Source organism: Schistocerca gregaria, chromosome X (genome assembly GCF_023897955.1).
Source record: "Schistocerca gregaria isolate iqSchGreg1 chromosome X, iqSchGreg1.2, whole genome shotgun sequence".
NCBI classification, from domain to species: domain Eukaryota; kingdom Metazoa; phylum Arthropoda; class Insecta; order Orthoptera; family Acrididae; genus Schistocerca; species Schistocerca gregaria.
In genome coordinates this window covers 174,077,169-174,090,023 of record NC_064931.1, presented here as the reverse complement: position 1 = coordinate 174,090,023, position 12,855 = coordinate 174,077,169, and the positions used below count along the sequence as shown (strand labels likewise).

Genomic DNA, 12,855 nt, shown 5'->3' with positions numbered 1-12,855 from the left:
GACAGTGGCTTTTGTGTGTGTGTGTGTGTGTGTGTGTGTGTGTGTGTGTGTGTGTGTGTGTGTGAGAGAGAGAGAGAGAGAGAGAGAGAGAGAGAGAGAGTTGTGGTTTTGTGCTTGTGTGAGTTTTCTACTTTAGAAGAAGACCTTTCGGTCAAAAGCTCAAATGTATAACAGTCTTTTTGTTGTGCCTTTCTGCAGCTCAACATCTCCTCTACATGTTGGACAGCAGTCTATTCTATACATAATATTATTATCATTTCATCATGGATTTTTTATTGTTTGATTTCAAACATTATTAAAAAAATCCAGGGAACTGGAAATGTGCAGAACACGTAACATCTATGAAAAACAGCAACAACTAATGACATAAATGCATCTAGCATCTCAGCAGCGGTAACAGACAATCTCCACTTGATTACAAAACAGCCTGCAGGTGTGAATGGGATCTGCCAAATTGCCGAAGGAGTGGTTTAGTGGATACTACATTTGCAACTTATGTCATGCTTTCCACATGTGCTCCATCAACAGCATAATGTCAAAAACTTTCAAAATCAATTACACATCTCTAGATGGTGTCGACAAAAACTACAAAATGATGTGGAATTTCTGTGCTTGGTTTTGTTTGTGGATGAAGCATCATTCACAAATTATGGGAAAATCAGTCTTCACAACATGCACCATTGATCAGCTAAAAATCCACAGTGTCTGAGTGAAGTGGATAAAAATATTTTGCTTCAGTCAGTGTATGGTACTGGACTTTCAAGAACCACACCATTGGTCCCTGTTTTATTGTTGGGGCTCTAAATACTCACAAGCATCTACATTTCCTAACAGACATGCTGATGCAATATGGGAAGATATTCCACAGGAAATAAGGCAATCCTTGCGAAATCAACATGAGGGATGTCCCAAACCATTGCACACTAATAAAAACAGATCTTCTCCATATAACATTTTGCCTTTTTTGCATCAGTCACTCAGGAAATGCAAAATTACCTGCATACTAAAGAAAGTTAACACCTCTGGGTTTTTACCTGTGGAGAAAATTAATACAAGAGGTCTACAGGAAAACACTGATGACGCTCTAAGATATGAAATGTCATATAAAATGAGCCCGTTCTACAATAATTCAAATGAAATTTAATGTGCAGTATTGTCAGTCAAGAATCATTCTATGTATCAATAGTCAAGATCAACGTATTGAGAGCTTTGCATAAGAGTCATAATAATAAACTGTACCTGAGATATGTATTTGCTTTCATTTTCTACAGGAGGGTAGACATTTGTGGGGCTTTGCCTTCTGATGACAGGACAGTGGTTTGCAGCACTGTCATCTCTTAAATATTTGATCAAGTTCCTCACATGTTAAATCACTAAACTCCTCTTCAAAGACTCTGGCCAATGTCACAGAAAAAATATATATAGTGTAATTAAAAAAAAATTAGGCTAATAATTCAGTTTCTATAAATTTTAAAAATTACTTCCAGACTACAGAAAATTTGCTGTAGTAGCCATTACAGTTATCTTGATATATTGACTTGTGTGTGTGTGTGTGTGTGTGTGTGTGTGTGTGTGTGTGTTTATAAGGTATTTCTTAATTGTATGCAATTGTGATGTACTAGATCAGTATGAATATATAGGCCTCAGTCTATTGTACAACACTGATTAGCCGACTAGGGTGGGACTAGGGGGGGACTGGGGGGAGGGGGTGGGGTTGGGGTGAGGGGGGGGGGGGGGTTGACAAACCTTTGGACTATGGCCTACTGATAAAACTGTTGATAATGGAATGAGAGCAGTCTAGCACATGTGAAAATGATCTGGCCTCAACCTTCATTAGTCACTGTCCTCACCCATCCAGCCCCCTCCCTGTTCCCATTCCAGCACTACACAGCCATCATTTCCCTGCCACACCCAGTCTTTTAATTTATTTTTATTTCTCTCCTTTCCACTACTTACCCCCTACCACTCCGCACCTTCTCTCCTGCCCTCTGACTAAACTGCAACACTTCACTGTCCAATACTCCCACCATACTATCCCTCCTCGTCCCTGCCCTCTGCTTACCCAGACCCAGTTGCCACTCCTATCATGCACTGGTGCTGCTGTTCGCAGTGTGATTTTGAGTGTGTGTGTGTATGTGTGTCTACTGCTGACAAAGGCCTTAATGGGCAAAAGCTATAATTGTGTGAGTCTTTTTGTTGTGCCTATCGCGACTCAGCATCTCCAGTATATGATGAGTAGCAACTTTCCTTCTCTGGTATTGTTACATTCCATCCTGGATTTTCCACTGTTTGATTCTATTTATGTTTAATAGACTTGTGACCAAACAGAAATAAATTCACATATTATTCATCACTTATTGTGTTCAGATGAATCAGTTTTCATGAACAATGATGAGGGGAATAAATACAACATAGGTATCTGATACCTGGTAAATCTGCAGTTGTACATCAAGGAAATCAATCAAATGTTTGGCCCTTATTGTTTTTTTTGCATTTTGGATGCAAAAATGTAGACAAACATTGTAATGCCAAATTACCATCATTGATTGAATATCCTAGCTTCAAGAATGTTAAATTACATTGATGAAAATGCAAAATGTTATACATTGGACATCTTGATTGAACATAACCAAACTGATACTCCACTATGAGATTTCCACTCTGCAGCAGAGTGTGCACTGATATGAAACTTCCTGGCAGATTAAAACTGTGTGCTGGACCGAGACTCAAACTCAGGACCTTTTCCTTTTTTGATACTCCACTATTTACATTTCTGTGTTATATGTTGCTTAAAATTTTATCCTTATGTGAGCATATTTTCAGTATTTCCAGTACAGAAAAAAGTCATTCCTGTAGGCAAAGAACAATGTCAGTACATGATGGATATTGGGTTTGTCTAACATTATTGGAAATTTTCAGGTTAACAACACAGTGTACCCTGATGATGTGTACGTAGAGCTTATTGCCATATTTTGAACTACGAGGAAGTTGAATCATTGGCATGAGTGATATGGGACAAACTGATAGACTGCATAGATAGTTGGCTGTAGTGCAGTGATTACAGAACAAATTGTGATGAGGACATAGTACAACAAGGTGGAAAAAGAATAGGCATGAATTGTTCCAGAAAAACTTCACCACAAGAAGATCACATGTTTGTTTGACTTACTCTGATGAAATCACAGATGAAAACAGGTGAAATTTGAGAACAGATTACAGGCAGAGTTCCACCATAAACCACTTGGAATAGATTACTGGAACCTGGCTGGAGATCTTGAGTTGCTATGTGTCATTTACCTATGATACCTCACCACAGAAAACACAGACCTTTATGGTGCTGAGTCTGAGTCATCTTGGACATTGAATGGCATTCAGTGGTGTTCAGCAATGAATCTTGCTACTTTTTCTGGCCGCCATATTGATCAAACTGTGTCTGTTAATGACTTGTTGAAATGTCACAGAAAGTGGCTATTCTCAAGACCCATACCTCTCCAACTCCTTGAATCAGGATGTAGGTGGCTGTTGGATATGGCTGCTGGTGTGATTTGGTACTCGTTGAAGGGAGGCCAATAAATTACAAGAATGTTAAACACTGTTGTCACATCCTTCATCACCAGTGTACCAAATGACATGTTTCTTCTGGATAATGCAAGACCCTACACTGATGCCTTGAGGAATGTACAGAATGTTGACTGGCCTGCTAGATCACCTCATTTGTCACCCACAGAGCAGGTCTGGGAAGTGTTGGGAAGATGTACATTTTCATTGCAGCCTCTAGCCAGCAATCTTCATTAACTGTCACAGCATATGTCCATACATGGCAAAAAATTCTTCAAGATGACATTTGGAGGCTGTTTGCTCCCATGACACATTGAATAAAAGAAGGCAGCTCACACCTCATACTGGCGATGATGGACATCAGTTTCAAATGGAATGAAAGTTTTATTATGATGAACATATACACAAAGTTTGATATATATTGGATAGATACTTCACATTGTGTAACACCTTCCAATCCTATTAGTGTAGGTGTATCTGACATGAAAGTTGGCAGAATATTACTTATGGAAACCACAGGTGGTATTAAATTGCATTTGTAATGGTTGTTGGATTGCAAAGGTGGTACAACTAATTGGCTTGCTAGATTACCAGATATTTCTCCTCTGGATTTTTTTCTGGGATTTCTTAAAAGGGAAAGTTAATGAACAAATACCAATAACTTTAAAAGCCTGTTTGTATTGCAGTTTTTTTATGAAGATGTCTTACATTCTTCTACTTCCATCAAATCTGGTAAAGTAATATATCACAAATTATATTAAATTACTAAATACAAAGCACTACTTTGTTTTTCAAATCAATCTACTTACAGTTTGCTTGTTTTTGCCCAATGCAGCTCGCTGCGGACTTTCTGCAGGCGCAGTTGATGGAAGAAGCTCTGCTGGTCTGTTGCAGGGTTTGCACACTCTGCAGATAGGCAACCATCAGCAACACCTCCAGACATGTTGCCCTACCCACAAGCCCACATTTCACAGGTATACTACTGCTGAGTCAAAAAATGTGAATAACAGTTTAAAATACAGACAAAAAATTTAACTACGGTCACATTAGATATCAGTCTTTTTTTAAAAAAAAACAAAAAGCAGCAGATTTCAGTAATTTTGTCTGTTGAGATGAGTGGTATGACACCTGAGCTAATGCTACTAAAACACTGTAGATAAAAAGGTTTAAAATGAACACAGCTAAAGAAAGACTGTAAAGGTCTCACAGAAATCATAATAGTGAAATGTTTTAATACAGTGGCACTCCTGAATTTGGTACTGTCTTATTGGTGATACAAAGGTGCCAGTATTTCCAATGTGAAATTTTTTGAGCATACAATGACATGAAGGATGTTAGAGATTACACTAATTGCTTACTGAAAGTTAAATATAAATTTAAAATTGTTGTCTACACCACCAAAACAATTATTAAAAATGTGTATTCAAATTTATAAAACAGCTAGTACTTTCATTAAGAGCTTTTAATACTTGGAAGTACAGATGTACTGTGAGAAATTTTATGAAATCCTGCAGGGGAAACAGAAACAGAAGTCTACAAAACATTATGTGATTTTAATTTTTTCAGTCTTCACAAACTAAATGCTTTTGTTGCAAGATATTAGACATGAGCAAATGTCACTCACTTAATGATAAAAGAACATCTTGTGGAAGCAAAGAAATACAAAATTGATAATACTTAGACCCTACTACTTTGGTGAGATTGTTTAAAATATATGTTTTAACTGTAGAAGTGATGATGTTTCAGTATGTAATTGTTACAGAGAACCTGAGTCCAGTATGGTCTTTTTTATGTGACCAAACTGAAATTCACCAGAAATGAGATAAGGAGACCAAGGAAAATCCAACTGAAGGAGGAGTGGATGGTGATTTTTATGCTTATTCTCCTCCTGGGAAGGAGTTTAGTCTTTTAACCACTATTTCACTGTTGTTGGTGACAATGTAAGGACAATACAGTGAAACCACACTTTTATATTTTTCAATGAACTTTGTGTGAATCATGGAAAAATGTAAATTTTGTGAAATTACTGTTTCAGGAAAAACTTTATAAAACATCAATTAACAATGATTTTATTATTATCTATGAGTAAGTCCATTATGACGATGTAAAGTACTTAGGGATGGGCATTTACCTTCCTTTGTGCCCACATTTCTTTCATTCTCTTTCTGTGGGCTTCTTTCCTCTCTTCAGAACATGTCGTTCCAGTCTTCTTCTTTGGACCAGAGGATTTCATGGTTTTGGACATTTCTGGTTCTATTTTTGTCAGTTTCAGATCAGTTTTGATCTCACCAATCTGTTTCATTGTGTCAATTTTGGCTTTGCACTTATTGATAAAAAAATCGACTATTTGCTTTATATCTACATGTCTACCTTTAAACAGGGTGGTTGTGGGACCTCAGCAGTTTTCTACAAAATGTCAAATTACAATGCCTTCAGCTGTCTAAATTTCCAGTTTTATTCTATTTTTGTTACCAGTTTGAGCATTACACTATGCCATCTTGAGGCACCTGACTGACATATTGGAAGAATCCCACCTCTTGGACAATCAAAATAGGTGCCAGCATACAGTCACTGGTATAGTAAACTTCTTTATAACACAGAAATCCTTTAGATCATCACTTGCAGTCTGTGATCGAGGGGATCACTATGTTAAAGAGAAGTCTACGGACAAAAGTGACTGTAAGCTTGCCCCTATTTTGATTATACAAGAGGTGGGATCCTTTCTAAGCATCAGTCAGAGGGCCTGAAGATATGATAGTTTAAAGCTGAAAGTGGTTGCAAAAGTAAAATAAAACTGGAAATTTAGATCTTTTGTAAGTCTGGTTTCCTACTTTCAATGTGTCCATAGAATTGTAGCCTGTGTTTTCTGATGCTGCTATGGATATCTGCATATTATTTGATGGGCTGATTGCTTTTGAGTCACTACTGTTCATCTACAAGTTTTCAGCCTAGAATTTTTCTTGAATTTGGGTTCCTCCGAGAAAGAGGAATGTCTTTTTTTTCTGTTTCTGCTCTACAGAGGGATTCTGGTTCAATTAATGTCTTGTAATATCTTTGTTTCGTGTGCTTAAAGACACATTTCTTGTTATAGATATTATGGGTATGTAGTACATATTTTTCATCTTCTAGCATCTAATTTCATTTGTTTTTGTTTTGATTCCATTTTCCTGAATGGTTACACTGAGATATTTAAATTGTGGAACTCCTTTAATTTTGCAATATTTCACCTCTATGAATTTTGGTGCTTCTTGTTGCAGGTTATGTACTCTTTCTTTCCAAAAGACATTTGCAGAGCATTTTTCATGCAGTTTCCTTCAAGAGTCCAATCTGATTTCAGACTGGTGAAATGTCATAAGTTAATATTTCTAAATCGTTTGCAAATTTTAGGCAACATATAGATAACTTGCCTTTATGTAACATGATTGGTTGGTCAAATTTGAGAACAGATTTCTGTTTGCCCCATTCTTTTAATCATTTTCTCAAGGACACAGTTGAAATGTAACAGAGACAGCCCATCTCCCTGCCTTATCCCCATTTTTATTTTGAAAGAATCAGAGAATTCCCTCATATATTTAACCTTAGACTTTGTACCTGTCAGTGCCTGTTCCATGATTACAAGTGTTATCAGACCTAGACCTTGCTCTTTTAATATTTGCAAGAGTGATACACAATCAACTGCATTCTAGCCTTTTATGAAGTCAACAAATGTATGGACTAAATCTTTGCTAGAAATTCTTTGATGTCTAAGGATTAACTTTAGGTTCAAAATTTGCTCTAGACAAGAATGCTCTGGTCTGTATCCTGCTCTGTTCTCTGTGCTCTACTGAGGAGACACTGAGATAAAATTTTATATGCAACTGATATTAGTGACGTCCCCTGTAGTTATTTACATCTGTTCTGTCACACTTCTTGTGTAATAGGTGACTTAACATATTTTTCCAGTCTTCTGGAATTTGATCTGCTTGCCAAATGTCTTGCATGAATTTGGTGATGTCTTTTATGGTGTTTGAAGCTGCTGATTTGAAGATTTCTGCCGATTCCACCTGCCTCCAAAGTTTTACTCTTTTTTAGTCTTTTGAACAGTGTGACTATTCTTTTCTTCATCTGGTGTTAATAATTTAGGATTAGTGTTCTCAGTTTCTCTTGATGGTAATCTTTGTGGTTTTCTGGGCAGTTAATCCTTAATTCACAAGGTGTTGTCTCTCAGACTGTGCGAGAATTTTCGCGCTTGCTCCCCAAAGTAAATTCTCATGGAGTGCTTCTATGCTCCACCTACTCCTTGCCCTTGATATGTTGGCGAAAATACATGTTTAAATCTGGAGGTATGCATAAAACATCATCCAAAATTGTGCTAAACTTACTCTCTGAAAATTATTTCGAGCAGTTAGTTAATGAGCCCATGTGAATAGTAAACAGACATGAAAACATGCTTGACCCCTTAGCAACAAATAATCGTGCGCTAATAATGAGCATCAAAAAAGATACAGGGATTACTGAACACAGGGTTGCTGTAGTGAGATGGAATATTGTCACTGCAAAATCCTCCAAAATAAATGAAAAGTATACCTATTCAAAAAACAGATAAAAATTCACTTGATGCCTTCCTGAGAAATAATCTCCACTTCTTCCAAATTAACAATGGAAGTGAAAAGCAGATGTGGCTTGAATTCAAAGAAATAGTATTGACAGCAGTTGAGAGATTTATACAAAATAAATTAACAAATGATGGAGCTGACCTCTCTTGGTACACAAAACAGGTCAGAAAGCTGTTGCAGAGAAAATGAAAACAGCATGCCAAATTTAAATGAATGCAAAATCTCCAAGATTGATGAACTTTTACAGAAGCTTGAAATTTAGCATGGACTTAAATGTGAGGTGCTTATAATAGTTTCTATAACAAAACTTTGTCTTGAAACTGGGCAGAAAACCCAAAGAGATGCTGGTCATATGTGAAGTATGCTAGTGGCATGACAGAGTCAATGCCTTTGTGGGAGCCTCGAACAGCAGCACAGAAATTGCAGACAACACAGTCAACGGGTCGACATTCATCCGTGCGCCCCCTTCACAAAAGTACTGTTAGGCCAAAGCACGGCAATGATGTGGTTACCAATGGGCATGCGAGACACAGAGTGACACCAGTGTGAGCATGCCACTGTTACTCAGTGGGTGTCTGCACTGTTCTGCGATACCACCAGCCATGGTCCGTGTGGGTAGAGCACACTCCCCACCATCATGTACGAAATCAGACAGCCATCGCATGTTCACTACATTTCTCGTACCCGCAAATGAAATGGCATCCACAAGATGAGAGAACATTTGCACCAGCCAGACACACATGCAATGTATTCTGTGGCCATGAGTCTGTACTGCATGCTTGATAACTGGGGAGTGTATACCCTCTGGGATCAGTGTTTGAGCTGTTCACAACTGTCACACAATTGCCCACATGGACATTTCAATTGTAATTATACCTTTTCAGTTTACATATTTTGCTGTGAATAAATGTGTTTTGCATATGCATTTAATTACTATCATATATGCCTACAGTTTGACGAAGTGCATGGGTGCAGCAGTAAGCCAGTCCACTGTACAACAGGTTTGAAAGCAGCAATGAACTATGTGTTGCTTGCTTCACCTTCTCTACACAATTACAATGGAAATACTATAAACAACAGTACTGCCAAAATGGAGTTACTAAACACAGCCTTCCAAAATTCCTTCACCAAGGAAGATGAACTAAATATTCCAGAATTTGAATCAAGAACAGCTGCCAACATGAGTAACTTAGAAGTAGATATCCTCATAGTAGTGAAGCAACTTAAATTACTCAATAAAAGCAAGTATTCCAGTCCAGGCTGTATTCCAATTAGGTTCTTTTCAGAGTATGCTAATGCAATAGCTTCATGCTTACCAATCATAAATAATCACTTGCCCGATGAAAGATCCATACACAAAGACTGCGAGGATGCACATGCCACACAAAAGATAGTAGGAGCAATCCACTAAATCACAGGCCCATATAGTTAATATTGATATGCAGCAGTATTTTGGAACATATGTTGTGTTTGAACATTATTATTATTTATTGACACACAGTCAACATAGGTTTAGAAAACATCATTCTTGTGAAACACTACTAGCCCTTTACTCACATGAGGTGTTGAGTGCTATTGACATTTCCAGAAGGCTTTTGACACTGTACCACACAAGTAGCTTGTAATCAAATTGCTTGCTTATGGAATATCATCTCAGTTATGTGACTGTATTCATGATTTCCTGTCAGATATGTCAGAGTTCACTGTTATTGATGGAAAGTCATCGAGTAAATCATAAGTGATTTCCGGCATTTCAGAAGGTAGTTTTATGGGCCTATGCTGTACTTTATCTATTAAAGCACTTAGGAGACAATCTGAGTAACTGTCTTAGGTTGTTTGCACATGATGATGTTGTTTATCATCAAGTAAAGTCATCAGAAGATCAAAACAAATTGCTAAACAGTTTAGAAAAGATATCTATATGGAGAAAAATTGGCAATTGACCCTAAATAATGAAAAGTGTGAGGTTATCTACATGAGTGCTAAAAGGAATCCATTAAACTTTGGCTACATGATGAATCAGTCAAATCTAAAGGCCGTAAATTCAACTAAATACCTACAAGTGACAATTATGAACAATGTACATTGGAAGAAACACATAGAAAATGTTGCAGGAAAGGAAAACCAAAGACTGTTGTGACATTTGACTGCTTTTTCTTTCTCATTGATTGTCCTCGGTGTTGACATACTGTGTTGCTACATTGGCCGAAAAATGGGGGGCGGGGGGGGGGGGGGGGGGTGTAAGTTCAACACTGACTACTTTAACTGATGTAACCACAGGTGCACATTTGCGTTTCACAGTTTTTTACTTTCACTGTTCACAACAGCCCAATAATACACAGCTATATGGACAGTGCACTACTGTTTAACTTTTGATAAGGCTCATTAATAGGTTGCAAGCAAATGTCAACATACTGCTACAATAGTTTACTGTTGAACGTCTAAGAACAGTAAAACACTTAAAGTGTTAGTTAACACCAATGTGTTCTGGGTGGTGGCAAAGGAAGTTGTAGAAGCAGTGAATGCCAATTTTGGAGATTTTTCCTTTTGTGGTACTGGGTGCAATTTTTATGTGCAAGTTTAAACCCTGGAATTTAGTTTTATGTGAAAATTGTCCTGCTACATAAATACTATGATTCAATCCTCTAACAGTTTGGTTATGAGTACTATTTAAAAAAGCCCACATAAAAGTACATGATTTTGTGGAATAAAAAGTAAAATGCTGTAGGCTCTATTTACCACAGTAAAATCAATGAGGAATACTTAAACAACTCTGAAATAATCCTAAAAATATATGTTACGTAACTTAAATGAAAATTTTCAAATGATTTATCCTCTAAATCTTAGTTTAAGCATAGGGGGCTGAGAAACCACACCTTGTGAGTTAGGGATTAAGTAGTTCTTTGAAATATCTGGCAAGTTTCTTACCGTTTCTTTGACTGTTTCAAGCCAAATGTCCATTTTTTTTTTCTTGAAGCAGAGACTTTGTGACTGATATTCTATAAGCTTAGTTTTGCTGTTCTTACAGAAATGTCCTGTGTTGTTTCTTCTAAAGTCCTTCTCAGTTTCAGCTAATTGGTCCTTTTTGTATTTCCTTTTGGTCTTTGTGATTAATTTGGCTGTTTCTTTCTCCACTGTCAGTAATGTTTCATAGCTGTCTTCTGTCTTATTACTGTTCCTATTGTTGTATACACCCTGTCAAGATGGAATTGTATACCGACATTCCTCTTCACACCAAGGGTGCTTTTACATTTTATGTGGAAGAATTAGAGTTTGTGAGGTTTTGATCAATTTGCTTTTGAGTTGCTGCCAATTGTCTGGCTGTTTTTTCTCTAGTTCTTCCGGGAGATGTGTTTGGATCCTGTTAGTGTCAAATATGGGGATTTGTGTCATCCTTTTGATTAACGTTTGTTGTTTTAAAAGCAGTTTTATTAATGGTAGGTAATGAGCTGAGTCCATGTTTGCACCCTTTCTGAATTGGACGTTCATAATTTCTATGTGGTTGCATAATGGTCAATTTTGAATTTATAAATTCATCTGTTTTGATGAACAGTTTATCAGTAGTCTGACATTTAATTTGAAAAACTTGGTCTTGGTCTTATGCATGTGTTACATTATATAAACACATTGAAAGTTCATATTGTTCTGCCCAAAACTTCAAAAATATGGTTTGTTTTAATTTCTTCAGATGTGTTTATTCTGTTTTGTTTTCTTATTCATAAATACATTTAAAAGCTTTGATTTCAACATAGAAAAATTTAGCAGAAATCCAAAATTAATTACAAGAAACTTGTTACGCTGAATGCTAAGAATGATTACTTAAGAAAAGTATGCAAAATACAAGTCAGCAGTTGGGAAGGGGTGATGTTGACTACTTACTTGAGATGGACCCAATGACAGAACTGTGTACCATAAATGTCAGTATGACATTATATGAATATGGATATGTGGTGTTATAATGAAATATACTTTTGTAGAACATGATATAGGGTGGAATGTGTAGTTAAAAGTTTAACTGTGCTATCAATTCATACCTATCAACACTTTTGGAATTGGGACATATTCCAAAAGGAGAACAAAAAGTGTGTGTTAGTTGTGACTACTTAAATATCATTGCTGCTTGTTGCATATATTTAAGCTGTGCTATTAGGAACATAAACACAGGTCTTGTTTATCATTACCAACATTACATACATTTGGGCTATTACTGAAATTTAGCCCAACCCCACAATTTGTTTGATAACCTAACTAGAAACTACGCTAAACACAATATAATGTTGTGAGTTTGGTACCATTAAGAGACAAAGCACTAGTGAAATTAATTGATCTGACTTTTAATGACTCGTACCACTTCAGACCTAAGGTGTCCAGTGCTCAAGAAAATGGTGAGAAGTTTGTAGCTATGACAATGCAAAAAGTAAGTGCAAATTGACATTGTGAACATTCAAAAGTTTGAATGGACTGATAAAAATATTGTAAACTGTGGACAGACATTACTTCTGGGAACATAAAAGCAATGCATTTGAAAGTAAGCCAGTCTACACTGAATTTGAAATGCAAGCCAGTCACTCAGAAATGAGGGGTGAATTGTGGCAAATCTCGTGATCAAAGATGGTTAATAATAAAGAATAGGGGTTGTGATGCACACATGTACATTCACTATTTTTGAGTTAAATAACTGTACAGAGATTATAATACATAC

At 36.7% G+C, this 12,855-nt stretch overlaps 1 protein-coding gene across 1 annotated transcript in view; it reads right to left on the bottom strand.

The window, feature by feature from the left end:
* Window positions 1–12,855, bottom strand: part of LOC126298975 (uncharacterized) — a 974,877-nt gene that overhangs the window by 57,302 nt on the left and 904,720 nt on the right. Inside the window, exon 22 of the mRNA XM_049990596.1 lies at window positions 4,368–4,507. Coding sequence (XP_049846553.1) covers window positions 4,368–4,507 — 140 coding nt within the window. The remainder of the gene's footprint in view (window positions 1–4,367; window positions 4,508–12,855) is intronic.